At 34.6% G+C, this 25,045-nt stretch overlaps 2 protein-coding genes across 2 annotated transcripts; both read left to right on the top strand.

Moving 5' to 3' along the window:
• Positions 1-413: 413 nt before the first annotated feature.
• On the top strand, positions 414-15,913 carry LOC110696132. Its single transcript, XM_021873420.1, has 39 exons — positions 414-1,309; positions 1,980-2,012; positions 2,110-2,196; positions 2,302-2,357; positions 2,859-2,942; positions 3,099-3,171; positions 3,487-3,542; positions 3,638-3,743; positions 3,851-3,919; positions 4,616-4,699; positions 5,637-5,687; positions 5,944-6,079; positions 6,264-6,325; positions 6,402-6,530; positions 7,040-7,130; positions 7,224-7,258; positions 8,195-8,264; positions 8,353-8,535; positions 8,995-9,153; positions 9,281-9,302; positions 9,384-9,498; positions 9,640-9,756; positions 9,870-10,181; positions 10,262-10,374; positions 10,679-10,856; positions 10,960-11,071; positions 11,227-11,321; positions 11,996-12,094; positions 12,397-12,463; positions 12,741-12,826; positions 12,916-13,194; positions 13,298-13,471; positions 13,614-13,733; positions 13,868-14,023; positions 14,230-14,344; positions 14,442-14,661; positions 14,752-14,919; positions 15,014-15,334; positions 15,431-15,913. Exons 1-39 carry the CDS (start codon positions 983-985, stop codon positions 15,714-15,716), a joined length of 5,046 nt encoding a protein of 1,681 aa, XP_021729112.1. The 5' UTR covers positions 414-982; the 3' UTR covers positions 15,717-15,913.
• A 2,248-nt stretch (positions 15,914-18,161) lies between these two features.
• Positions 18,162-24,199, top strand: LOC110696131 (protein DEFECTIVE IN MERISTEM SILENCING 3-like). Its single transcript, XM_021873419.1, has 8 exons — positions 18,162-18,387; positions 20,390-20,533; positions 20,758-20,872; positions 21,473-21,713; positions 21,922-22,113; positions 22,186-22,506; positions 23,322-23,547; positions 23,639-24,199. The coding sequence occupies exons 1-8, from the start codon at positions 18,367-18,369 to the stop codon at positions 23,684-23,686; spliced, it is 1,308 nt and encodes a 435-aa protein (XP_021729111.1). The 5' UTR covers positions 18,162-18,366; the 3' UTR covers positions 23,687-24,199.
• The last annotated feature ends 846 nt before the right edge of the window (positions 24,200-25,045 follow it).

Raw genomic sequence — 25,045 nt, 5'->3', positions numbered from 1 at the left:
TTTAGTCTCAAACTGTTCATCCCATTTGCCTTTTCCAACTACTATTAATATTAATTTTTTACCAAAATTCCCTTCAATTTGCAATAATATTTGTGCAAATTTAACTTTCCCATGTAAATTTGTTTTCCCATGTACTTTATTACTTTATCTCTCTAGTTTTTTGCATACCCAATGTCAATTTACCTTTTCAATATACTTTAACTATTTTTTATGTGTTTATTAATTCCCGTGAAAAATGCCCATAAGGGACTCTCAAAAGGGGACGGAGGAAGTAACAGTGAACAAACCCTAAATCAGAACATGCCCTAAGGGCCCGTTCTCATAGATTGAACTCAGCTGAATTGAACTGAGCTAAACTGAAGTGAACATAACTGAACTGAATATTTTATAAGAGAAGGAAATTAGGAGCTGAATTGAACTGAAAATAAACGTATGAGGCAGGCCCTAAGTTTAAAGAATGGATGGAGAGAAAGTTATTAAACGTTACCAGTAAATCATTTTGCTTACAAATTATAGTCTCTTTAATGAAAACCTTCACAAATCACAAGATTACATTAAAAAAAATTAAAAAAAATTGTACTCGCCATTTCTTGGTCACCAATCAATCAGCTGAAAAGTTGAACGATTGACTCAATTTTGACCCTTCCACGTCAGCATCCAAAATCATAAATGGACCCCAAATTCCAAAAATACCTCCACGTGTTACACAAAGGACAGCTAAGCGCCATTCACACAACGCGCATTATAGCACCAACATAACCGACTCACGCTAACCTACGCCTTCTAAGTATTACAATCGTCATTGCTACACCTTAATATACTGCGCCACTCTCTTTCACTTCCATTTTTACATCTTCCAAATTTCTGAGTTTTTTTCAAAAAAAAAAAAAAAAAAAAAAAAAGAAAGAATATTCTTCTTCTTTATCTACAATTATTTTCTGGGGTTTGTTTTTTGGTTGAATTGAGCAAGAATTGAAGAAAAATGGAAGGGAAAAAGAGGAAATTTCAAAGCATTCAAAAAATTTACGATGATGGAGGGGAAAAAGTTTACAAATTTAATGTCTTATTACCTAATGGGTCGAATGTAACATGGACAAAAAGAAACCCAGAAAATGAGAGAATTTCTGTTGATGATTTTGTTAAAAAAGTTTACCGTGCAATGTTGAAGCAAGATGATTTAAAACCCAGAAGAAAGATTTTGTGGGATAGTAAAGAATTGTATTTGGAAGATACTAAGGGTAACAAATTCAGAAATCATATTTCTTTTAATGGGTTTTCGCCTAACAAAACCCATTTTTTGAAGTTGTTTGTAAGTCATTTTACTCTTATTTTCTCAATTTATTTTAATGTCATTATGAGTTTAATCTATGTTATTACCCAGTATGTGTTACTGTAATTCTTGTTTGATATGATTTTATAATGGGTAATTTCTTGTGAGTTGGATTAATCTATTTTTTTTTGTGTTTAATAGGTAATTTTTTGTGAGTTGGATCAATTGTATGTTGTCTGTTGTCATTTGTTAAATGGGTAATTTATTATACTTCGTATTTGTGTTGGGGTTTTGCCGGTTTTGGTGTCATCCCAGAATATATATTTGTATGATTTCTCTTCATATCTTTTATACTACTTCCGTTTCATATTATTTGTAACGATTAGATATTTTTCTTCTATACTTTATTTCAAATCATTACAAATATGGTATAGACTATCTGAAAAGTTTTACTGGTTTACAATGCTTTTGTGTTATGTTCATGATATGAATGTTGTTTTGCTAAGTAGCTTAGTATACTGGCTGTGGATTCATCCTTAACTGGTTTTAAGAATCAAATGTCAAATTTAGATGCTATATGTTGGCTTAATTTCAACTATGATGTATTATATGATGTGATATATTTGCCAAATTATAGTTTTAATTGAAATGATATTGTTGGTTTAGCAAGCAAGAATTTTACTTGTTTAGAGTTGTTTCTTTGTTATAGGATGGTTCTGATCAGACTGCTGACACCTTTGAGGTTTGTATTACTTTAACATGGGCTTTTTCATTGAATTAATTGGATGATTGATTGATTGTTTGCACTTATCATTTTATTTTTTTGTTGGGTTGGACAGAATATGTGGGACTTGACACCAGACACAGATTTGTTGACAGAACTTCCTGATGACTATACCTTTGAGACTGCCTTAGCAGACTTGATAGTAAGTTTTGGGGTTTGAATCAGATAACACAATTCAATTTAAGGAGTCAGCTTTGGGTTTTCATGTTTAAGCTGCATCTGTGCTTCATTGCTTGTGTTTACACAGGATAATTCACTGCAGGCAGTGTGGTCAAATGGCAAAGATGTAAGGAAGCTTATTAGGTAAATATGCTTTTGTTGTTCAGCTTCTAACTGCTTTTACTGGATCAGAAATACGTAGTATGTTTTATTTGTATATTATTGTGAGTTGTTTACTGCCTTAACCTTAAGTTGTCCTTAACAAAGGATATTATGATACTGATGAGTTGTTAGTGTTGTTATACATGGGACGAGGCTAATGGTACTGCCAATGCTATATTGTGGTTTTATTTTCACTTTTTAAAGATTTTGTATTTGTTTTGTTCATATGAATATATGATAGTGTGGTACTGATTACATTATGGATGCTTTTTTGGTTTATCCTTTTGTAGACATGTAGTTGTGCTAGTATGAGTTTTCTTGTAAGTTTTATGGCTTGTTTCTTTTTCTTTTTTTTTTTTTTTTGAAGAAATATAGGGGTGCTGGACCTGCTTATTTCATATCTTAATCAGTAATTGTATGATGGAATTATGATCGTTAATGTGTCTTGTCAGCCATGATACCGAGAAATGATTTGTTTTGCAGTGTTGAAGTTAATGAGGATGAAGTTTCTGTATTTGATACTGGTCCTGGCATGGATGAAAGCGATGAAAATTCAATAGAGAAGTGGTATATCACTCTATCCTTCGGAGAATTTTAGGCCTTCATGATTTTATTTCTTGGCTATTATTACCAAAATTGCTGCCCCCTTGGTTCTGTCTCTTATGCTTCGTTCTAATCTCTTATGATAGTTCTACTAAAATTCCATTTTCCTTCATTTATTAGGGGCAAAATGGGGGCTTCAGCTCACAGATCCTTTAAAAAACTTGCAATTGGTGGAAAACCTCCATATCTTATGGTAATGTCAAAATTTATGTCAAAGATAGTGGCATACATATCCAGGGACAATAAACGAACCTGTTTATGGAAATTATTATACTTCATCTGTCGATTAGTATTTTTCTTGACATTTGAAGTTCAAAGTAGATGGACTCACTTCTTACAAGAGGAAGTTTGATACTTAAATGTTATATCAAAGAAGGCCTGAAATTGAACTTTAAGTCAAGTCTAACCTGGAAGATGGATTTACTACTTTCAACTTTAAGTTTGCTTGATTCAGTTTTAGCTTATACTATGGAAATTTACGTTTTCCTGAAGAATGGTTTCTTTGTAGCCTTTCTTTGGAATGTTTGGATATGGTGGAACCATTGCATCTATGCATTTAGGAAGGTATGATAACGAACTTCTCCTAATTGGTTAATTTGAAGCTTTGATCTTGCAACATGCTTGTTGGCATCATTTCTGAATTCTGTGCCCTTTGCTAGTCGTGCTGAGGTTTCTGCAAAGACCAGAGAGTCCAAGAAGGTTTACTGGCTACGTCTTGATAGAGATGCTTTATTAAAGAGATCTGGTTCTAGTCATAGCTGGAAGGTTATAGCTTTTGTTTTAAATGAACTTTTGAGATTTCCTCTCTTTAGACAATACTTTGCTGGCCCAGAAGTTAAACTCAGTTTCTTTCATTGTTGATTAATTTTCAGGCTGCTGGAGGAATGCGAGATCCGTCAGATGGAGAGATTGAAATGTCACCTCATGGAAGTTTCACTAAGGTACACTTTGTGAAACATATTCACTAAGTTAATTTTTTATTGTGGGGAATCATATCCTCTATCATCACCATCAGCAACATTAGCATCTGATTTAAGAAGCAATTAGCAAATTTGTATTACTACTATTTACAGGAATCATCCTAGTTGATAATTTCTTTCCTTATAATCATGAATTCATGATAATCAAGCCATGAGTAAGTATTCTACAAGTCTACAGATTCCTAAAAATCTTGCAAAATCTCATTCTATTTTGAATTGATGACTGTGGTACAATATAAGAGATGCTTGTTGAACTTCAAAAAGCATAACGACTACTCGAGCCTGTCATGATCAGTTGGTCAGATTGCTACATTGTTCAAGACAAACTGTATTAGATTAATCTCAACATCTGTTGGAAAATGATTCGGTTCAGACATTAAATGGACATGCTATTGGTTTTAGCCTTTAATTTCTTGGAGAGTGATGTTTATACCTTGTGTGATTTTTTTACTAAAATGTATCACTGATATGACTGATCTACTACATTCACGGGTATGTTTCTATGTCCCTTTGAATTGCAGATACTACGAATTATGATTAAGAGAATTGGAAAGCCTCTAGAGGATTAGAACTTTCGATGTGATATCTCAAGAGATTGTTAAATCATTATAGCTGTTTAAAACTTCTGACCTTGGAATTTTGCCCAATGCACTGCAGATTGTTATGAAGCCCAAGTTGAAGCTGCCTGATATATATCAACTCCAGTGCAAGCTCAAGGATATTTATTTCCCTTACATTCAGGTATGCTCATGTTTTAAATTAAAATAAATTTATTTGCTGCTTTTCCAATATCTATGTATCATATTAATGTGACTAGCAGTTAATATGTAGATGTACTGAGTCTCAGACTCTTGGTTCTTACCGTAATAATTCTTATTATTTCCTTTTCATTTTTTGGTTCTGTCTCTGGCTGGTTCCATATTTTTATCAGAAGGAAATGTTGAATGTAAGCCATTGTCTCTTGGGTGGCTTCAGAAACCATTTAGTTCCGGACTCAAGAGTTTCCTTAACTAATCTCCTCCTCTTGAGAGTCTTGACTATTGACTAATAAAGCTCTCCTGATCAGTAAATCACATCTTCAACTTTGGAAGGAACTTTTGTTCTACCCCATCAGTTTTCATTATTAGAAAGTGCTAAAGTGCTTTCAGGTTATATGTTACCCCCACTCTCTCGGGAAATTAAATAATAGCATTACAATCACTTTCATCTAGCTATAACACCTATATTTACGTTCTGATCTTACTGTAGTGTACGAGGTAGAAGTGAATTTTGATCAATTTAAATACTTCAATGTGGTAATTTAGAAATTTTCGCTTGCAGTCCTGTAATTATTACTGAATTTCTTCTATGTATTGGAGTTGTGCAGAAAGTTTTAGATTTTTGACTTGTTAAGTCCTAAGATTCTATATGCCATATTTGTAGTCTGTCCAAGGAGTGAACATTAGTTATTGCTGCCTATCTGGACGTTTTGCATTCTGCAGTGCTAGGTCCTGCATTGTGAGCATTACTGTCCATTTTGCCTTAAGTTAATTGCTATCTATATTAGTCACTTTTGATCATTTTTTTATACTTCTAAAGTAATTTAAGAGCAAGAGCCTACTCTTAGTTGCTTATATTCTTAGAGATGAAATTAAAATAATTTTTGTTGGATTAATATTGTGAAGCAATGTTTCTGCAGTGTGATGAGATATCAAAGGCTGGGAGGACTACAACATTAGTGGACTTCGAGGTTCTATATATTTTTTACATTTTTGTGATGTTTTTTGAGCTGCAAATTTTGCTTTCATATCCTAGGTGTTTTTTTTTTTTTTTTTTTTTTTTTTTGTGGAGCTCTTGCTTTACTTATTTGTACTCCGTATATTATATATCTCGTTAGTTGGTCGTGTATCCACCTATTATGGTGTTATGTTGTGATAATATTGAGCTTATGTTCTATTTAAAGATTGTTCTACTAGTGTGCCCTTTACTTGACTGGGATTTTGCAGATCAATGGCGTCAATTTAGCTGAAATTGAAGGTGGCGAAGTGGCAGTGACGAATCTGCATTCCTGTAATGGCTTAAACTTCGTTGTAAACCTTCACTTTTCTATTGAAGAGGGCAAGGATATGTCTAAATCTCCAAGTGAGACTAAACCCTATCTTGTTACCATATTTTGAATATTTACTTTGGAAATTCTATTCATTTACACTGGAAATATCTCACCCTCTTCCTTGGTTGTTTGGTAAAGTTGTCTCTTGGTCTGATGACCTGCATTGTACTTGTAACTTTTTTTGCTTTTCAGTAATTTCTTCGGTTGTGCTTTCAGGTTCAAGTGCAGCTCGTGAAGGAAATGCACGTCTGAAGTGTGTTTACTTTCCCATCATTGAGGTATAGGAATTTTGTATAGAGCTTCAACTTTTTATCATGGGTTTTGAGTCTTTTGATCCTTTAATTTTCTTTGCAGGGTAAGGAGAGTATTGAGAAAATTTTGGAAAATTTGAATGCTGATGGTTTGGATATTAAAGAAGATTATGAAACTTATAGCCGAATTTCTATAAGGCGGTTGGGCCGTCTGCTTCCTGAAGCTCGCTGGGTTAGTTAGTCTCATAATTGAACTTATTCATGCTTTGTTTATGGTTGTGCGGTGAGGTGATACGTTAGTGGACATATTCTTTCTGCCTTTAAGTGTATGATATATTTCTGATAACCTCTGTTTAATTTCTAGTGATCGTCTTCTTTACCTTAATGTGCTCCCATAAATTAGCAAGTGATCATGACTAAACTTTAAATGCTCAATTGTATCAATGAAGTGTAGCTTTCATGTCCTTGACACATCATCAACTACCACCATGACATAATGGTATGTATGCAGAACGAAGGCCTACAATCTGTCTACTATACCTATTTATACTTGTAACAGGTTGCAGGTCAACATAGAATTTTATCTGAGGAAAGATGTGTAAAGTAACGTGCTATTTAATATGCATCATTTACAGGAAAAATAAGCACTCGTTGATCCTTTTAATTTGGTCAAGTTTGTTACTGCATGGATCAGGCTTAGCCTTTTACAAACATGCTAACTTTTTCTAATATGTACCATAGGAGCTCCTTCCCTTCATGAAACCTAAACAGAAGAGGGGCGCTAAAGTTGAAATTTTAAAGAGATGCTGCATGAGAGTTAAGTGCTTTATTGGTAAGATTTTTGCTCTACATAAATCTCTAAAAGGGTTTAAGTTTGTGCCATATTTAAGTCTTTTTTCTTGTGATGAATTTTTTTATTTTGCAGACACAGATGCTGGATTCAATCCAATACCTTCAAAGGTATTGATTTTGTTAGAACTGCATTCAATTCTTTGGTGTCATAATATTATTTTTTAGGCAGTAGGAATCAGAAATGTTATGATATCAAAGCTCTTGCCTTATCTGTGCTTATCATGATCAATTTGGCACGTGTAGGATAATATATATTGTTTTTAAGAATGCAGAACAATATATCAAAGGAAACGATATATGTGGGATATATTCTAGTTTACAGAGCGGGAGGCGGGAGCATGTTGCATACTAGGCGTCTGCCCTTTTGCATCCCCGAGTAGATTTTGTTGGTCGTCGTGATTTTTTTTTTTTTTTTTTTCATTGACAAGGGTTTTTGGAGTATTGAGTTCTGTACTTCTGTGAGTTGGTGTTTCTAGGATGGATGGATCAACAAACTCATAATCACATAAGGCTAGGCCATGCAATTAGTCAGAGAAGCTTGCCTGCTCGGTTCTTTTTCTTGCCACATCTAAATTTTTGTTGTCATATTATAACTTTAGACATGCCGCTGCTAAAATTAGAATCCATATTAATCAACCAAACTACAAGTTAAAATGTCAAAGAGTTCAAGATATTGTCTTAAATCTTGATGAATATTAGGGTAAATACTTAAAAAGTGGTCCAAGATTCAGGATTTTACTATGTTCGTTTTGAAGTTTATAACATCATAATATATGACCAAAGTTCATAGATAATGTCTCCTCCAAGATTCAGTGTTTTGAAATCTTCTGATTGGTTGGGCAGAAAGGGGGGTGGGGCTAGTGGGGAATGCCATTGAAATTACAATCTTTTAAGAATTATGATCCATTATGTGATCAACCAAATGAATAGGATTTTTAAGCCTTATGGGATTTTTAATTCTTTCACTATGAACTTGTAACATTTGTATTGATTTAGTAAATAATCTTATTATCTCTTGTTAATGTTGTGCACCTTTTGTTTCAGACTGATCTTGCTCCTCAACATGCTTTCACCAAAGCATTGAAAGATCTGGGAGATGATACCAAGGAAAAAGGTGGTGAGCTGCTGTTGGTTACAAAATGTTTAAGGTCATATACTCTTAAATGCTCATAATGTACATCGTGATTGTAAATTTCTTGTAGCTGTAAAAGTCCAAATCGAGAGAGATGGGAAGCAATTGACATTGCAACAGCTTGTAAGAGAGTATCAGGATTGGATTTTGCAAATGCATGGTCAGTACGATGACGAATGCAACTGTGGAGACGATGAATCTGTCTTGCTCCTGAGTCCATCTAACAAAGAAGCACTTGGCATCACATCTGATGGTAAAGTAGTCTATATTTTTTGTTCCTTTTCATTCTGTTTTTTTTTTTTTCCTCCTTTACATAACTACCCTCCCTGTCCACACAACAAATGATTATGGGCTGCTAAGATGTGTACCATGCCTTGAAGGTTTAAGCCACTAGTATGTGAATTAAACTGAGAACTTGTTTATCTTTTTATTTTATTTTATTCAACCTTTCTGCACAATAAGAACTAATATGAAATATTTTTGGGACTATTTTACAAAGAGTTACCCTAATGAAGAGAAAAAGCTTTTTCTATTGTGGTAATGAGTTGATGGTTACTCTTTACCATTTTATGTTTGCTTTTAAAATTTTTATCATCATTTTTTTTTTTTGAAAAGTGTAATGATATACAAAGTGAAACTTCATCATAGATATAGTGGTCGTAGCATCTTTGTCAAATGTTCCATTGACATTTTTTTTCCTTTACTTATTTAGTTGCGAGAGTCCATCAAGCTGTTACTCGGAAGGGAAAATCCTGGAATAGGGGACAAAAGGTCAAAATTTTCAAAGGTGCCTGTCCTGGTCTTTACAAGAACAATGTGTATGCGACAATAGAATACTTTTTACTCGAAGGCTTTCAAAACGAGGCAGGTGGTAAGTGCCATTTTCACCCCAACATTCTATGTAAATCTGTCCAGAAAATATGTAGATAAGTATTTCCACCGTTCTTTCTTTCTCATTTTCTGCTTGTTGCTGACTGTAAATAGTTTATAAAAAACAGGAGAGGCGCGGGTCTTGTGCAGGTTTGATAACTTATCTTTCTTTTAGTCTTCTACCACATTCTTTCATCACCAGTATGTCTTCTGATATTTTGGATTGTAAAGGCCCCTAGGTGTTAAGGATGAAGATGGTAGTGTGCTTACAGCTGATGCTTCTGGCACAAACTTGGAACTTCGTAAATCGAAATCTCTGCCTATCACTGTGATAGATTCAGGAAAGGTTGGAACACTTACTCATATGGAAAAGCTGTCTCCCGTTGTTAGTGCACCCAAGCATTGGAAGGGATGTAAAATAGGCATGTTGCTTTCATGTTTTGATTTTGAGTATATTCAGCCAATAATGGTGTGCTCTTTGCTGCAGTGTGTTGCTGTAAGTGACAGTGAATGGAATTGCCAATCTGACAAGCAAAATCTCAAAATGCCTTCGGCAATTGAAGTTTTGGGACCAAAGCAATGCAAAATATTAGATATTGACGGGGTCAGTTAACAGTTATTTTAACATTTTGGCTTCTTTTTCATGTTTTATTTTTTATATGATAACATATCACAATCATCATATCTTGAGTTTGTTGCTGTTATGTTGCACTTCAGGCATTACCTACAGATGCTTCAATTTCTGCTGGATCATTACCTCCAAAAGAAGTTGTTGCTATTCTGCGGCCGTCAAACTTCAGTCCAAGCTGTAATGCTAATGATTTAGATCAAAAATACATTTTAAGGGACAATTATGAGATGTGCCTGGACATAAATTTTGAGGCTGAAGATGGAAAAGGCCTTAAGTTTGATCTATTGACTGTTAAAAATTCATCTCTTAAAGGATGTCAGGGTTTTTATGTTTTTTCATTAGTTTCCATCCCAAATTTGTTTCAAAAAGCTGGGGCGTACTCATTCTCATTCTCTCTTGTAAGTATATCACGTACCCTCTCTAGTTATCTTGCATCCTATATCTGCTAAGATTACAACAATGATCTTTTTTGCTTCAGAAAAATTGTACCACTGCAAGTTGTAAAAAAATTGTGAGGGTCACTGCATCACCCAAGGTCAAACGATGGGAACTCTTGAAGGGTAATGACCAGACAATTGCATTGAGAGTGAGGTATGGTATCAGTCACAGATCTACCTATGCTGAATGTTCCTTGATTTTGGTATTGCTTACCAGAATTTGGGAAGAAAAAAAATGTTACTGAGCTGCATTTAATCTTGTTAGCTGTAGCAAGTAGAAACTGGTACAAATTTTTACTTCTAAGTTCTAACATATTGGAATGTTAGCATATACTCTGTATGATAGCCTGATAGGACATGATTTCTTAAAGATTGCAGGTGTACTTACTGGGTTAAGTCTATTATTGACATCTATAACAGCAGTAACAGCAGCTAATATAGTCAAATTTATACTACAGTGCAGGCTCTTGCTTCCCACCACTCTCATTTTGCCGATATGATGAATTTGAAAACATTATTCCATTCAAGAGTATTCCACCTATAGAATGTCACTTAATGTCCAATGAGACGGTGATATCCCACTTACAGAATGTGAAGGTGGAACTATCATCAGATATGCATAGAATGACTGTTGTGGTATGAACTGTAGTGCCTTTTCGTTTTGTAATAATTTGGTTGGTCTTACAGCATGTTATTTGGCATATTGAAATTTTTTTTTTTTTTTTTTTTGTTTTCCCAGAATGCAAGGATTAAAACTGATAAGCTAGACATTATTCGCCCAAGTTATGAAGCTACGTTGGCTTTGTCTCTGCCTCATAATAAGGGCCCCATCCTCAGCATTTCTTGTCAAGGTAAGCAACTGAGCATGGTAGTAATGTACTGAACTACTGATATCTCAGTTGCTGAGCTTTCTTCCTTTGGAAATCAATATAAGTTATCATGTTTTCTTTTTTCTTTTTTTTTTTAATCTGGGATTTGATTTTACTTTGTTTTGTTTTCGCATCAGCTGTTCCTGGATCTCTTCAACGTGTCCACTTTTCATCATCAGAATCGGGTAAAGGTTTACTTCCCCAACAGGTGGTTGAAGATTTCAAATTGGAGGTATTTAAATATCCAGGAAGGTTTTTTATTCAATTTTCTCTGTAATGTGAATTTATGATTATCCATATTACCTACAGAGCTATAAGTGTACATAGTTTTTTTTTTTTTTTTTCTTTTTCATGATTTTGAAATACTGATAGAGTGACTCTTAAATTAATTTTTCTTGTATAAGATATCAAACATAACTAAGGAATGGTAAACTTATATGTGGTATTACATCATATGGAAACATTAGATTTAAGTATAAAACAACATACCAGATTAAAAGTAATCTATGTGGTTCAATTGAAATTGACATCATTATGTGAAATTTATTTCATTTATTTACTTCGTGTATATGTATTTGAACTTCAAATATTTATCTGATTGAAAAATTGGAGTTTAAGTAACAATTGAAAAAATAGCGATTTGTTTTATTTGTATTCAGGATCTTTCTTGGACTTGTCATGGATTCAGCTGTGGCAATTTTTTTTTTTTTTCAAGATGAATGTCTCATGTCTATTGTACGGATAAAGTAATTAGGAGAACACTTGAAAGACTATGCTATCATTTTAAAGACTTATTTTGGACACTTTTGGCACATCACTGATTCAGAACTATGTTCAAATAAATGAAAAAAAAAAGTTTTGACGAATATGTACTGTTGGTAATTTTGATAAAATAATTGCTTTCAGATGTTCGATAGACATCAGAATCATGTCGAACCAGGAACTGAAGTAGAGCTGGACGTCCATGGGTTCTCTTTCCTGGATAAGATTGGTCTAAAGCGCAAGGTAATGTTGTCTCTTACTTAACAGCTTGAAAGCATATATCATAATCATATACATCATTTAATTTGCACATTTTTTTCTCCAAACGATAATACTTTTACTTATCAGAACCTAGAAGTAAGAAGATACGATTATGTTCTTTTCTTTGCTAATCTTTCATTGGAATAATCTCTTATTAGTTACATTATGGAAAGGCGTGTGTTGCAAGTAGATATATAATATATTACTGCTTATTTTGTTACTTCTAGGCGTGTGCAAGCATTAAAATTTTTTATTTTTTTTTTTATTTTTTGTTTGTGGTTCAGGTTGATAATGATGGTTGTGTTGATCTTAGTGGTATCTTGAAAGTCACAGAAGGTTATGGTAAACCAGGTAAGACATGGCTTTTGCCTTGTCTTGTTGGTGTCCATTAGTTCTTATTGATAGTTATCTTCAGGTTTAAGTAATCAAAATGATTCTGGGTTGAAGTCCATTCTCTTCCTGATTTTTACCTTTTAATCTCCATTTGATTGCATCAGTTATGGTAAATTAATTGCATTGTACTTGTAAATGACAGTTTTGGAGCTGTATTGTATTGTTGCTAGCTCAAATCATGTCTGTCACTCTGTCCGTCTGATTTAATTTACGCTTGCACGTGTTTTTTTTATAGTGTCTATCACTGTCAAATATAATGACAACATCATCTTTACAAAAAAGTTTCAAATTGAGAAACGGGAGCTGAGGATTGCGACAGAGGTAGCTCTGCTTTCTTTTCTTTTTAGTGATGAGAATGTTCTCACATCTATATTTAGTCCTGATCCCTTCTTAAAATTTTCTGCTGTTAGGTACCTGAGGTTTGTCCTGCAGGCTCAAAGCTAACAGATGTTGCTTTTGAGGTTGTAAATGTTGAAGGTGATGTTGATCAAACTGTTGACGATGAAGTCAAGCACGGAAAATCACACACATTAAGATTGATGACAGACCTGGTAAATGACAATTCTGTAAGATATGCTTTTCAGAAGGGGCGATGCACTATTCCATCGATTACTCTTCCTCAGACAGCAGGACGTTTCTGCATTGAGGCTGCTCACTCCCTCTACCGAGAACTACGTGTGAAATTTGAGGTTATCCAAATCTGCATAATGGTGTCTTTATATAAGGTTTTGGTGTCTTTATATAAGGTTTTGGTTACATCATTCATAGACTTACTGTTTCCCTACTTTGCAGGTTACACTCTCAAGATCAACTCGTACAGATTATGATACCACGTCTGATCTCCAAGGTACGGAAGAGCTTGATTGTGATGTACCACAATTTTCAGATGAGAGGTTCTCATCCCCTTCAGCTACTTATGCTGCAAATAATTTGGAAAACAAGGGGCTTGAGTTTCAGAACTCAAAGGTATATTGACGTTACATACCCGAGCCTAATTATTTTTCCCTGTACTGGGGCTAAATTATGTTGTTGACTGAATTCATTCTGAAATTCTAGCAGAGCCTTTTTCCTGCAAGGCTGCAAGTTAACTGTTTTATTTTCTGTGTAGGTAACTGTTCCGGTACCTAAGGAGGAGTGTGATACATTATCTTCCCTCCAAACTCCGATGATGAAGCAGGAAAAATCCTCACCTGTATTATTTTCTGAATCAAAGTTGCAAAAGCAGCAGGTAGAATGAGAAAGTGTGATAACTATATTGTCCATTTTAATGATTTCTCAGCATCATTTCAAAGTTGATAAAAACTTTTCTTTTTAAAATGAAACAAAGAGTTGAAATTTCTTATTAAGGTTTCTGTTTTTCAGGCTACCCTTGCACAAAATTTAAACAAGAAATCTGATTTGAAATGTGAGCACGACAACGATATGTTCAAAACTCCAGAGAGGAAGATCATATGTGCTGATTCTTATACGCCTGAGAAGGCGATAACCTTATCGGGATCTGATTTACAGCAATTTGAGGTAAATATAACAATAGATAACAATAAGTGTTAGCTTAGTATTGAATTAAGAATCTATCTAAGCGTCAACATTTACTATGTTATAATCAACATGAATAGCTCTTAGTTTGCTGTGTAATTTCAGAGGATTTTTTCTTGATTTACTTCATGTCAGAGGTTATAATATTGAGCTACAATGTGTGGTCTTGCTGTGTTTTACATCATCAGATTGCTGAAAAAGACATCCACGATCATGGGTCCTGTATTAAAAATATAGAAGGCGACTTGAAATGGGCTATGGTGCACAAGGGTCACATCACGGAAGAACTGAGACTTTTGCAAGGTGCCTTATTTTATATTTTTCCCATGTAAATTGAAGAAATGATACAATTGTCATCAAACAGACTAATAGGCTATGGTTGTATCTTGAACTGTTTCAGCTGAATTAGAAGTGCTGCCACTGCCATTATCGCAATTAAATTCCATGTCTCAGAAAGAAGTGGTGCAGGAAAAAATAGAAAGCAAGGTTGATTCAGCAGCTGCAATATACAGTATTGCTTCCCAGGACATGAAATTAAAAAATCAACTCCCGGATTTCATGGGCGATGTGGTTGGCCTTGTTGCCCTTCTTGCAACAGCACCTACACCTACGCATAGTTGGTATATTCTTTCTCCATCCTCCTTTTAGACTTATCTTTCGCCAAGTAAAAGCTTGTGTTGACAGCCTAGTGTACTGATAATAATGTGCAGCTTATTTGCTGAATATTTGGGGGAAGATCAAATGCTAGGAATTGTCTGCCTATCCAGTGCTGCTATAGAAACACCTGATGTTTACGAAACAACCATAAATTACCTAGCTGAAGAGTTGGGAAGAAGTTTTGAAGGTCGTCAACTATTTATATGTCTTGAGGATATCAGGCAAGTATATTTAAGTATTTAAGTAACTATTTACACCGGAACTTTTTATTGCATATGCACAACTACACAAACTTATTTAAAGAATGAATTCCAGGGCATATACCGGGGATGTATTAGAGAATGATCATCAAAGAAGGTTGGATTTACCAAACCCTACGTTGCCTGATGGATCAACTCCGCCTGGTTTCTTGGGGTATGCTGTCAATATGATTGACATAGATGCCGAACACATTCAAGTCAAGACAGTGACAGGGCGTGGCCTTCGTGAGACCTTATTTTATCATCTCTTTGGGGATCTCCAAGTGTACAAGACGAAGGAGGAACTGAAGTATGCTCTTGGCTGTATAACAGATGGTGCAATCTCCCTAGATGGATGGATCATGCGCAGAAAGGGCACAGTTTCATTAGGATCCATGTATGATTCCTTCGCTCTCCCTTAAATTACTGAAGAAATAATATTGTGCTTTTGAAGTTCGTAATAGATAACTGATATGACTGAATATTTGTTCAGGCATGTGGACGTGCATTTTCCTGTCATTGCTAAGGAGCAAGTGTCTTCAGATAGAGAGCAGATCTTGGAAGATATTACAGAAAAGAAATCAGAACTGAAGCGGGTGACTGAAGTCATTCCTTACATCATTGAAAAGCGGGAAATCTGTTTGAGCGAATTTGAAGGCAAAAAAGCTGGGTTCCTGAAGTTAATTGAAGATAAGGAAGCAACATATAAACTCAGATTATCACAGCAGTCCTTGCAAACAACTCCAACGGCGCCTGCTGCCACACAAAGTCCTTGTTAGTAGTAGTGTTTGGAACATCAGTTTCGTATTTGAGCGTACATTGCATGGTAAACTGATTTTGGTAGGTGAAGGGGCAAAGTGCCAAGGTTTGTATGGTTGTTTAGTCGTACAATGATGCCATATTTTGATGGTGATGTATATATACTTTTGGTGTTAAAGACAGAAGGAACTTGTGCTATACAAATGATTTTTGCCAATATTAAGGTGTAGATAGAAGTATATCCATTCCTTCCATAGCTACAAAAAGCAAAAACATTATCTAAATGACACATGACCAATTTTTCATGTCTAGCTCAATTCCACTTTACACCATATTTTGGTTCATACAGTCATACACAATTCAAGTCTAAAGCTGAAGTTTTTTTTTTTTTTTTTTTTTTTTTTTGGGGTCAATTTTGGATTTTGGGAGAGAGGGGATACCAAAATATAACTCCAAATATAAAGCTTAGTATTTTGTACTATAACGGGCTGTTTGGCTAGAGGGATAGGGATAAGGATGATAAGATAGTGGGACAAGGATAAGGATAATACAAAGACTAGAATAGACCCTTAATATTTTTATACACCTTGTTACTTTCTTGCAATTCATTGATGGCAAAATGGTCATTTCCTTAAATAATCTTATCCCTCCATCTTATACCTAACCCCTTAGGTATTATTTTCAAGGGATAAAGGGTCATTTTGTCTCTATCCCTGTCCCTCATATTTTTCTCTATCCTTTCAAACAAACAACACATTTCTTAGGGCCTGTTTATATTTACTTAATTTCAGTTCAATTCAGCTCTAATTAGTTCAGTTCAGCTTTTAATTTTCCTCTCTCATAAAATATTCTTTTCAGCTCAATTTAGTTCAATTCAACTCCAATCAGTTCAGCTCAGTTCAGTGAACAGGCCCTTAGTCCCTTCCTTTTTATCCTTATTCCTAGTTTCCTACCTCCTTATCCCTCCAAACAAACACCCCTAGAATCTATACTAATCTATTAAAAGGTGTTACTAAGAACGTCTCTATGCCACGTAGACCACGCCACATCACCTACTTCATCTCTCATTATGCCACATCATCACTATTCAATCAACTAGATTAGAGCACCTCCAACGACAAGCTAATTATCAAATTAGCTTGCCATGCCACCTAGGATTACAAAACTATTTTTCATTCTAGCTAATTTATGCCACAATGGTTAAGCTAATTAGCATTTAGATTTTTTAGCTTTATTTTTTAAATAATTAGTATTTTAACAGAGACAATTAATTTCTAAGCTAATTAGCTTAGCTAAGCTAATTTGCTTGGCATTACCTTGGCCAAGCTAATTATTAAACTATCCTCCAATGGTTTAGCTATTAGCTTGAAAATTATTAAAATTGCAAGCTAATCCCCAAAAGCAACCATTGGAGTTGCTCTTATTGTTTCATATGGAAAAACGATGATAAGGGGATTTGAACACCCAACCTTTAAGAAAGTTACTTAACCATCTAAGCCAATCATAAACTACGGAGTATGTTATAAACATGAAAATACATGAACATAAATGTATATAATCGATAATCACAAGGTCTAATTAAAGTAGCAGCCGGTACAACGCCCGGGCTACACACTAGTTATTTAAATTGAAACAAGTGTGGGTCATTAGTAGGGATGTCAGTGGGGCGGGTCAAGTAGGAGACCCACCCCATCCCCGCCCCAATGGGGCGGGGATGGTTCTCGGTTTGGCGGGGTGGTGGGGCGGGGATGGGGATAAAAACCATACCCGCCATGGGTGATGGGGCGGGGGTGGATTTTAAGTTGTACCCGCCCCATCCCCGCATGCCCCACTTCGTACCCGCCCCATCCCCACCTCATACCCACATCTATATATCTTTTAAAGCAAAATTACATACTTTTATTCAATTTATAAAATAATTACATGAAAGACAATATTAATTATAATACTTTGTACGACACTTATATTATAACACAAAAATGTGTATAGAATGTTTTATTTTATAATTCGTATTAATTATGTAAGATTGTGTATTTGAGATACGGATCTTGGGTGGGGATTAGGCGGGTCTTTGGTGGGGATTAGGTGGGGATGGATATCCAAGTTGGGGGTGGGGCGGGGATGGTTTTGGAGTTGTACCCGGTGGGGCGGGAATGGGGATGAAAATTGGACCCACCGCGGGGATGAGGATGGGGATGGGGATGAAAATATTAGGTGGGGATGGGGATGGGAAGGCCAACATCCGCCCCGCCCCGCCCTATTGACATTCCTATTCATTAGTTTGATTCAAATTTAAAACACCCGATGACATTTTTAGTGGATTGCTAAAAACACTCTAATTTTAAAACACTATAACTCTGAATACAAAGTTCAATATTTGATTTAATGAATTAAGTTTCCCCAAAGCTTACAAGCTTTGACGGGCCTTAATTTAATGAATAAAGTTTCCCGTGGTGGTCTTAAAAAAGAGTTCAATATTTGAACAATATGAAGCAATAAATGGTTCCAATGAAATGAGTTTGAATGGTAACTCGGGTTAAAAAAAAAAAAACCCTCTTCTCTCTCAAAGTCACAAATTAAAAGTTATAGTGAGAAGCTGAGAGATAAAACAGAGTTTAGAAATCAAGAGAGAGAAAGTGAAAGAGCGACACTGTACTTCTGCTATTAACCATGTTTCCGACGAGTTCTCCGGCAAGTGTTCTCTACTTCTTCTTCGTTTCTCTCTCTGTTTTTTTTTTTTTTTTTTTGAATTCTAGGGTTTCTTCTCTCACATGCATGCAATTTTACTACGCAGTGTTATTTGATTTGAATTTTTTGCTGCTCGAACTCTAATTTATGAAATGTAATTGGAATTTATTGGTGTTTATAATCGATTATTGATGTGCAATTGTTAGTTATTTTAGCTCAATTAGGTTTATTTTTCTTGATTTAATTTGAATTTAGATTTATTTCAAATTCTCATGTTTTGTATTCTCTCGCATTTGATAATTTATTGGTTCAATTGTTTTAGATTCGACTAATTTCGCATTGTAGTGTGATGCTAAGTGTGTTTGTGTGTGTGTATTTTCGAATTACTTATAATGAATGAATTTCATTGTGTAAAGTTGTGGTGAAAATTGACTCATGAAGTTGGGTGTGTTTTTGGATTGATGAGTGATGACGATGGATATAGGCAATTAATTGTCATTCTACAGTATGATGTGACATTGATGGGGATCGAAGAAGCCGAAAAGTTAAGATTTTTGCTGGGTTGAAATTTAGCTTAGTAGCTGCTGTTATTGTAGAATGCATTAGCTATGTTTGATAGTAGCAAGTTTGGGCTTTACTTTTATTCAAATGCAACTGACCACGAAATCAATGACTATTATATCAGCTGCTATTCTGATTGTGATTGTAACGTTCGGTAATTGTAAAAATCAGCAAATAATTAAGTAACTTTCTGATGGATAGGGGAAGGGGGGAGAAATTAATATAATGTTAACAATATTTTACCTCGGACACAAGCTGTTTTTCAATTGTTTAGGTGGATGTTAGCACTGCTGTTTTACCTCAGGGGCAGTTGTTCTTGTCTCAATACTCTCAATGTTATACTTGCCCATTTTCTGCTCCTCTCTCCTATTCTAAGCAGAGGTTGGGTTTTATTACCCCTAGTTTTTTTTTTGTTTTTTTTTTTTTATTTTTTATTTTTTTATATATATATATCTTTTTTAAAGTTATTATCTCGTTTAGGGGCTTTAAAATCAACTTTGGGTAATCTGTTCAAATATCAACAAAGGTTAGACAGACCCAATTTGTTTGGAGTTTTTCCTAGTTTAGCATTATAATGCAACTTGCTGAATTGTTTTTATTCGTTAAATGATTTTTCAATGTGATCTTGATACTTGTTCATGATAGTATGGAGTCATTAGTAGAAGGTGGTCTCTTTTGGGGAGTGGATTGGGCGTGAAAGTCTTACAAGCTATGACAAGCAGGTTTTTGTTTGTCACAGAGACAGTTGTGTTTTGCTCTTTTACGGGATTCATTTCTTACCTCAATTTTATTTATCATTTGGTTTAATAACAACATTTAGCTTAATTGTGTGGGTTGGTGGAATACTTTCCGATGCGTTCTGAGAGACAATAATCTGTTCAGATTCAAGAGATAGGTATAATCTTGCCCTAAAATCGATACTTATTTTTAAATGTATGATGTGTTTTTTAGTTTTCTTGTTCCTTATCATTTTTTAGAAGCTGGAGTATTCTAACTATTTTCCCCATGTGATTGGGGATGGGAAGAATTATGTAAGAACCACGAGGGGTTCTTATTTGTTGTGATGGGAGACTGTGACTTATTGTGTCATGTTATGTTGAGTTTCTTTGTATTTTTGAAGGAAAAGCTTATGAAGTCATGGGTTTTTTTTTAAAAATGATTTGTCTGTCTTATTTTTCATGGGATTCGCTTTGGCTGAATATTGCCTTTCTGTTAGAAATAATGGTGAGGATCATGAGTATTAGAATATGCTTTACAAGTTAGTGTTGAGGACTTTTAAAAAGTTGTGGATGTAATATCTACAGAACTAGATGTTAGTGCAGTTGCATCACAGCTTTGTTATTTTGAGTGCTTAAATATAAATCCCCAATCATATATTGATAGCTACTTGTTAGTCATGCTATCTTGTATCGTAAATTGACGATTTTTTTGCTTTTCTTGATAGATTCCAATAAATGCCCAGGCGCTAGTTGTCCAAGATGTTGCAGCTCTAAATAGTGTAGATTCAAATAACTCTTTTGCAAATACTGCGACTGACGTTTCAAATGGAGCAATTCCTTATGCAAACACCATAATGTCTAATTCTAAGGTTGGTTCTGTTGGTGGTTGATACATATGTATTGGATTACATTAATTTAATGGATTGGTGCCCTAATTACACTAATATTCATGCTCCCTTTGATGATGTACTTATAAGTGGGAAGATAGAGTGATAGACATGTGATTCACTCCTTGTAACTTATGATACACTGCCAGGCTGTAGTGGCAAGGAGAACATGATGTCCATTATTTTTGTTTGTATGCGGTGTGCAGAAATTGCAAGATGAAGTAGAAAAAACAGGGAGTAAAATGAAGCAGCACGAGGACAATATAAAATTTCTTAAGGCACAGAAAAATCAGCTGGATGATGCTATACTTGATTTGCAAGGTATGCATGATTTCTTGTCATATTCTCTTTTATCATAGAGAACTTTTGAACTTGTTTGAATCTGGAGGCAAGAGACATTGTGGGAAAAAAATTGCTCATTCTTATGGGAAATGTGTATGGTCCTAGAACATTTATAGAGAGAGAAAATATAAGTTGATTACAGAGAAAAGGCATATAGGAAATTGATATTGCTGAGGTAATGGTCACTTTTAAGGTCCAAAGATTCAGATTACTATGTAAAAAGAGGTAAATACTTGTTGACTAGGCATGTGAATAAAATCAAATCACGTAAGCACCACATGTCTTGTTAAAAAAGTTGGTCATTAGGCTAAGTTCCTGAGTTGGTGCTCAATAGATTATAGATGTACAGTCCAATTTCCTGGTTAGCTTTGTTTTGACTTTTGAGAGAAAGTTGTTTGTTTGAATTTGTTATAGATTATGATATTTCAAATGTTTTTAAAGATATCAACAGATGGATGTCAGCTCTCTTGAAGAGAAGTAGAGAATATTATACTGTCACTCTCTTTGCATTCTTCCTTGGTATTCTATATTCATAGCTAATGCAATTTTTTTTTATTTTTTATTTTTCCTATTCTTTAGTTAGTCTTGGTAAATACCTTTCCTCAAGTGCTGCAACCAAGACTGAAGATGGCAACACTTCTCATGTTCAAAATGAGGAGGAAACTATCAAGCAAATTTTAAAGCATGAAAATTCTGCTGCTGGTATTTATTGCCAACTCAAAAATAATCATGATTCTCAGACTTCAAATCTATCTTTACGCGAAGATGTTCTTGGTATTGTTGCCTCCCTAGGAAAAGTAGATGATGACAATCTCAGCAGGTAACTTGTACTCAAACTTGTTCAAAAATTAATGCCTGAATGCGCCACTGTACACTGCACCCAGACTGTAGAAAACTAGAAATCACTCCTTTGGCTATAATAAGAAACCATGTTATTATTGTTTATGGTCAAAACCTGCTAACAAAGTTTTTCTTTTGAAATAGACTGACTATTCTCTTTTGTTTGTGCTTGCAAATTGCAAACTCAGGCTTTTTTCTGAGTATTTGGGCTTGCAGACTATGCTCACAATTGTCTGTAAAACTTATGAAGGCATCAAAGCCTTGGAAATATATGATGGTGAAGGACTTGTAAATAAAGATTCTGGAATTCATGGCGCAGGAACTTCTATTGGGCGAGCTTTGGAGGGTCGTTTCTCTGTGATATGTCTTGAAAACTTAAGGCACGATTTCCAAAACTTTGTGTTGTCTACTAAGCTTGTATGTTAGTCACTTTAACACCTTTCTTTGTGCAGACCATACGCTGGTGAATATTTGTCCGGCGATCCTCAGAGGAGACTTGATATTCCAAAACCAAGACTGCCTACCGGTGATATTCCAGCTGGATTTCTTGGCTTTGCTGTAAATATGATTCATGTAGATAGGCCTCATATCTTTTGTTTGACTTTGAATGGGTGTGGCCTTAGGGAAACATTGTTCTACAATCTATTTTCACGTCTTCAAGTCTACAGAACAAGAGCTGAGATGCATAATGCTCTTCCATGCATCAGTGATGGAGCCATCTCTCTGGATGGTGGAATGATCAGGTCTACTGGTGTGTTCTTCCTTGGTAGCAGGTACCTTTGCACATAATCTTCAAATTTTCTGAACACACAATAGTGCATCTGATTCTATAAATGATTAATGTTCACCTATCTGGAATAAGTTGTGTGCAGTTGCTGATACTTTGTGATATGTATGGTGCTTCACTCAATATATAGCTTTGCTACTGTAAAACGCTAGTATTGCTTGATGTCATTGTCTACTTTCTGTGATGTGCTACTTCCCTCTGGCTAAACACCTAGGGCAAGGATATGGATTGATGAGCCTTGTGCTTTTCTGCTCATCAATCTTTTGTCATTTGGGCCATGGGTGTTGTCGTTCTGATGTTGATTCTTTCCTGGATGTTGTGGATTATTGGATTAGGCACTTGAAAGGTTGTGGCGATTGTCATAGTGTCATGGTAGTGTACACTCTGCAGCCTGCGCTGTTGTCGCTCCCTATTTCACATACTTTACTGCCAATCTTTCAAATAGGACTAATAGGACAAGTCTACTGAACTTATTGCTAGCAGATTACGATTTTGTTGTCTAAAGTGCTGTACTACTTGTATCATTAGCTTGCAGATTACGTTTTTGTGGTCTAAAGTGCTGTACTACTTGTATCATTATTCATTGACCAAATTCCATTGAATTTAAAGAATATCTATCTTCAATCCTCCATACTAGTATTTCCTGGATAGACTTCATTTAGCTAATTCTTTCTTTTTCAGTAATTCCAGGATAGACTATCTTTTTTTTTTTTTTTTCTCTGTGATTATTTCTGAAATTTAATTGAACTAACCTCTTATTTGTTACTTTGCTGTTGTTTTTCTCAATGTTACTGAAACAAGGGAAGAAGTAGATGTGAGGTTCCCAAAATGCTCCAATAGAGCAAGTCTCCCTGACAAGTATTACGAGCTTGAAAATCAGATAAAACAGAAGAAATGGGAAAAGGAAAGAATTCTGGAAGATATTCGGAGAGAACAGGCAATGTTAGAGCATGAAAAGCAAACCTTCAACTTGAAAAAGCAAAGTTTTATCAAGTTTCTAGCTGATAGCTCGACTTTCATGGCACAGGTAGTTCTTTCTTTATCACTGAATGCCATTTCTGGTGAAGATGTAATTGAAATTGCTGAGAATGCTAATGTGATATTATGATGTTTGGCAGCAACAATTGCAGACATCTGCAGTACAAAACAGACAGGTTCCTCGATAGTCGATGATATGCTCCCGTTAGAGGATCAAGGCTGTCATTATGACCTCGTTGAAGAATCTTGGTTTGGAGCTAATCAAGTTTCTCCCTTAACTTCAGGGACTGCAGACATGGTGGCAGATTAGGCTCTAGTTGGGTGATTAGTTTGTAGGTTCTTCGTAGTTGGAAATTGGAATCGCATTGTGAGGTACCAAATGAGTTCCTTCCATCTCTTATCTTGCCCTTCCGCAAGAACATGAACTTAGGTTTTGGCTTGAAACTAATCTAACTTGTATTTTTTACAGCATTCGAAAGAAATTTCTTGGGGCCTTTAGGCTTACCCCAGTATTTTCTCAACACCAGAATGCTTATCACGTTTGAAATACTCCCTTGGTTAGAATTAGTTGCCAATTTGTCATGTATTGTCCTAATTAAGGATATTACTTGATTTTCCAAGAAAAGAACAAATATATTGTTATGTAGAATTGTACAAATCCAAGCGAGCTTGGATAATTTTGGTAAAATGGGTTTGTTTGATACTATTGTTTATACAAAGTAACTCAAAATGAACAACAGGGCCTTGCTGTATTAATAGGCAGGGTATTTGACAACTATTACAATGTGCTACGTAAAGTCGTAAATAATAATTTCAAACCATACATGTTCTTAATTTCTTAAAATCTACTACCTTCGTTAACTTTTATTTGCAACTTTAGGGTATTATTTGTGAGATATAAAATATTCCAAAGTTGTAAATAAAAGTAACGGAGGTAGTATAAATTTTTCACATGAGAAGTATAATGTGACAGCATGATTTTTTTTTTTTTTTTTAAAAAGAATGGGAGCATACTTTTTCCAGATTTATTAAGCAGTGATAACTAACCATATACAGTACTATCAAACTAATTAATTCATATTATTACTTCTAATACAAAATTGGTAACAAATTCTTATAAAAAATCACTTTGTACTCAGTAAAAAGATAAAATCAATGCAAAATTATGCTCACTTCCTAAAATTGAAACGGGGCAATTAAAAAGAATATACTGTATATAATAGTTTTGATTTAGTAAATAAGTTTTTTAAAGTAAAACTAGATTTTAATTATTAGTACATATTAACAAGTTTATGAGTACAACAGATTCAATCATAAATTAGTACAGAGAATTAAATAGCTATTAATATTGTTAGCAATAAAATCAGTCATATAGTTTATGTATTCGTATGATCGTATCTGATATATTTGTTCATGAAGTTTTTTTTATTTTTATTTTTATTTTTTTATTTTTATTTTATTTTTTTATTTTTTTTTGAAGACATGTTCATGAAGAATTTTAGTCAATGATAAATTTTTTTTTTTTGAAAAAAAATGATAATTTTAAT

This window comes from Chenopodium quinoa, unplaced genomic scaffold, assembly GCF_001683475.1.
Source record: "Chenopodium quinoa cultivar QQ74 unplaced genomic scaffold, ASM168347v1, whole genome shotgun sequence".
NCBI lineage: Eukaryota > Viridiplantae > Streptophyta > Magnoliopsida > Caryophyllales > Amaranthaceae > Chenopodium > Chenopodium quinoa.
This window is presented reverse-complemented; position numbering and strand designations above follow the sequence as displayed.

Bases quoted from the DNA above. Each gene is read 5' to 3' on its own strand.
- LOC110696132 (XM_021873420.1), top strand. From the start codon at position 983: ATGGAAGGGAAAAAGAGGAAATTTCAAAGCATTCAAAAAATTTACGAT. The intron at 7,131-7,223 runs GTAAGATTTTTG...TTTATTTTGCAG, and splicing joins GAGAGTTAAGTGCTTTATTG to ACACAGATGCTGGATTCAAT. The intron at 10,375-10,678 runs GTATGGTATCAG...TTTATACTACAG, and splicing joins ACAATTGCATTGAGAGTGAG to TGCAGGCTCTTGCTTCCCAC.
- LOC110696131 (XM_021873419.1), top strand. From the start codon at position 18,367: ATGTTTCCGACGAGTTCTCCG. The intron at 20,873-21,472 runs GTATGCATGATT...CCTATTCTTTAG, and splicing joins TGCTATACTTGATTTGCAAG to TTAGTCTTGGTAAATACCTT. The intron at 21,714-21,921 runs GTAACTTGTACT...TTGCAAACTCAG, and splicing joins GATGATGACAATCTCAGCAG to GCTTTTTTCTGAGTATTTGG.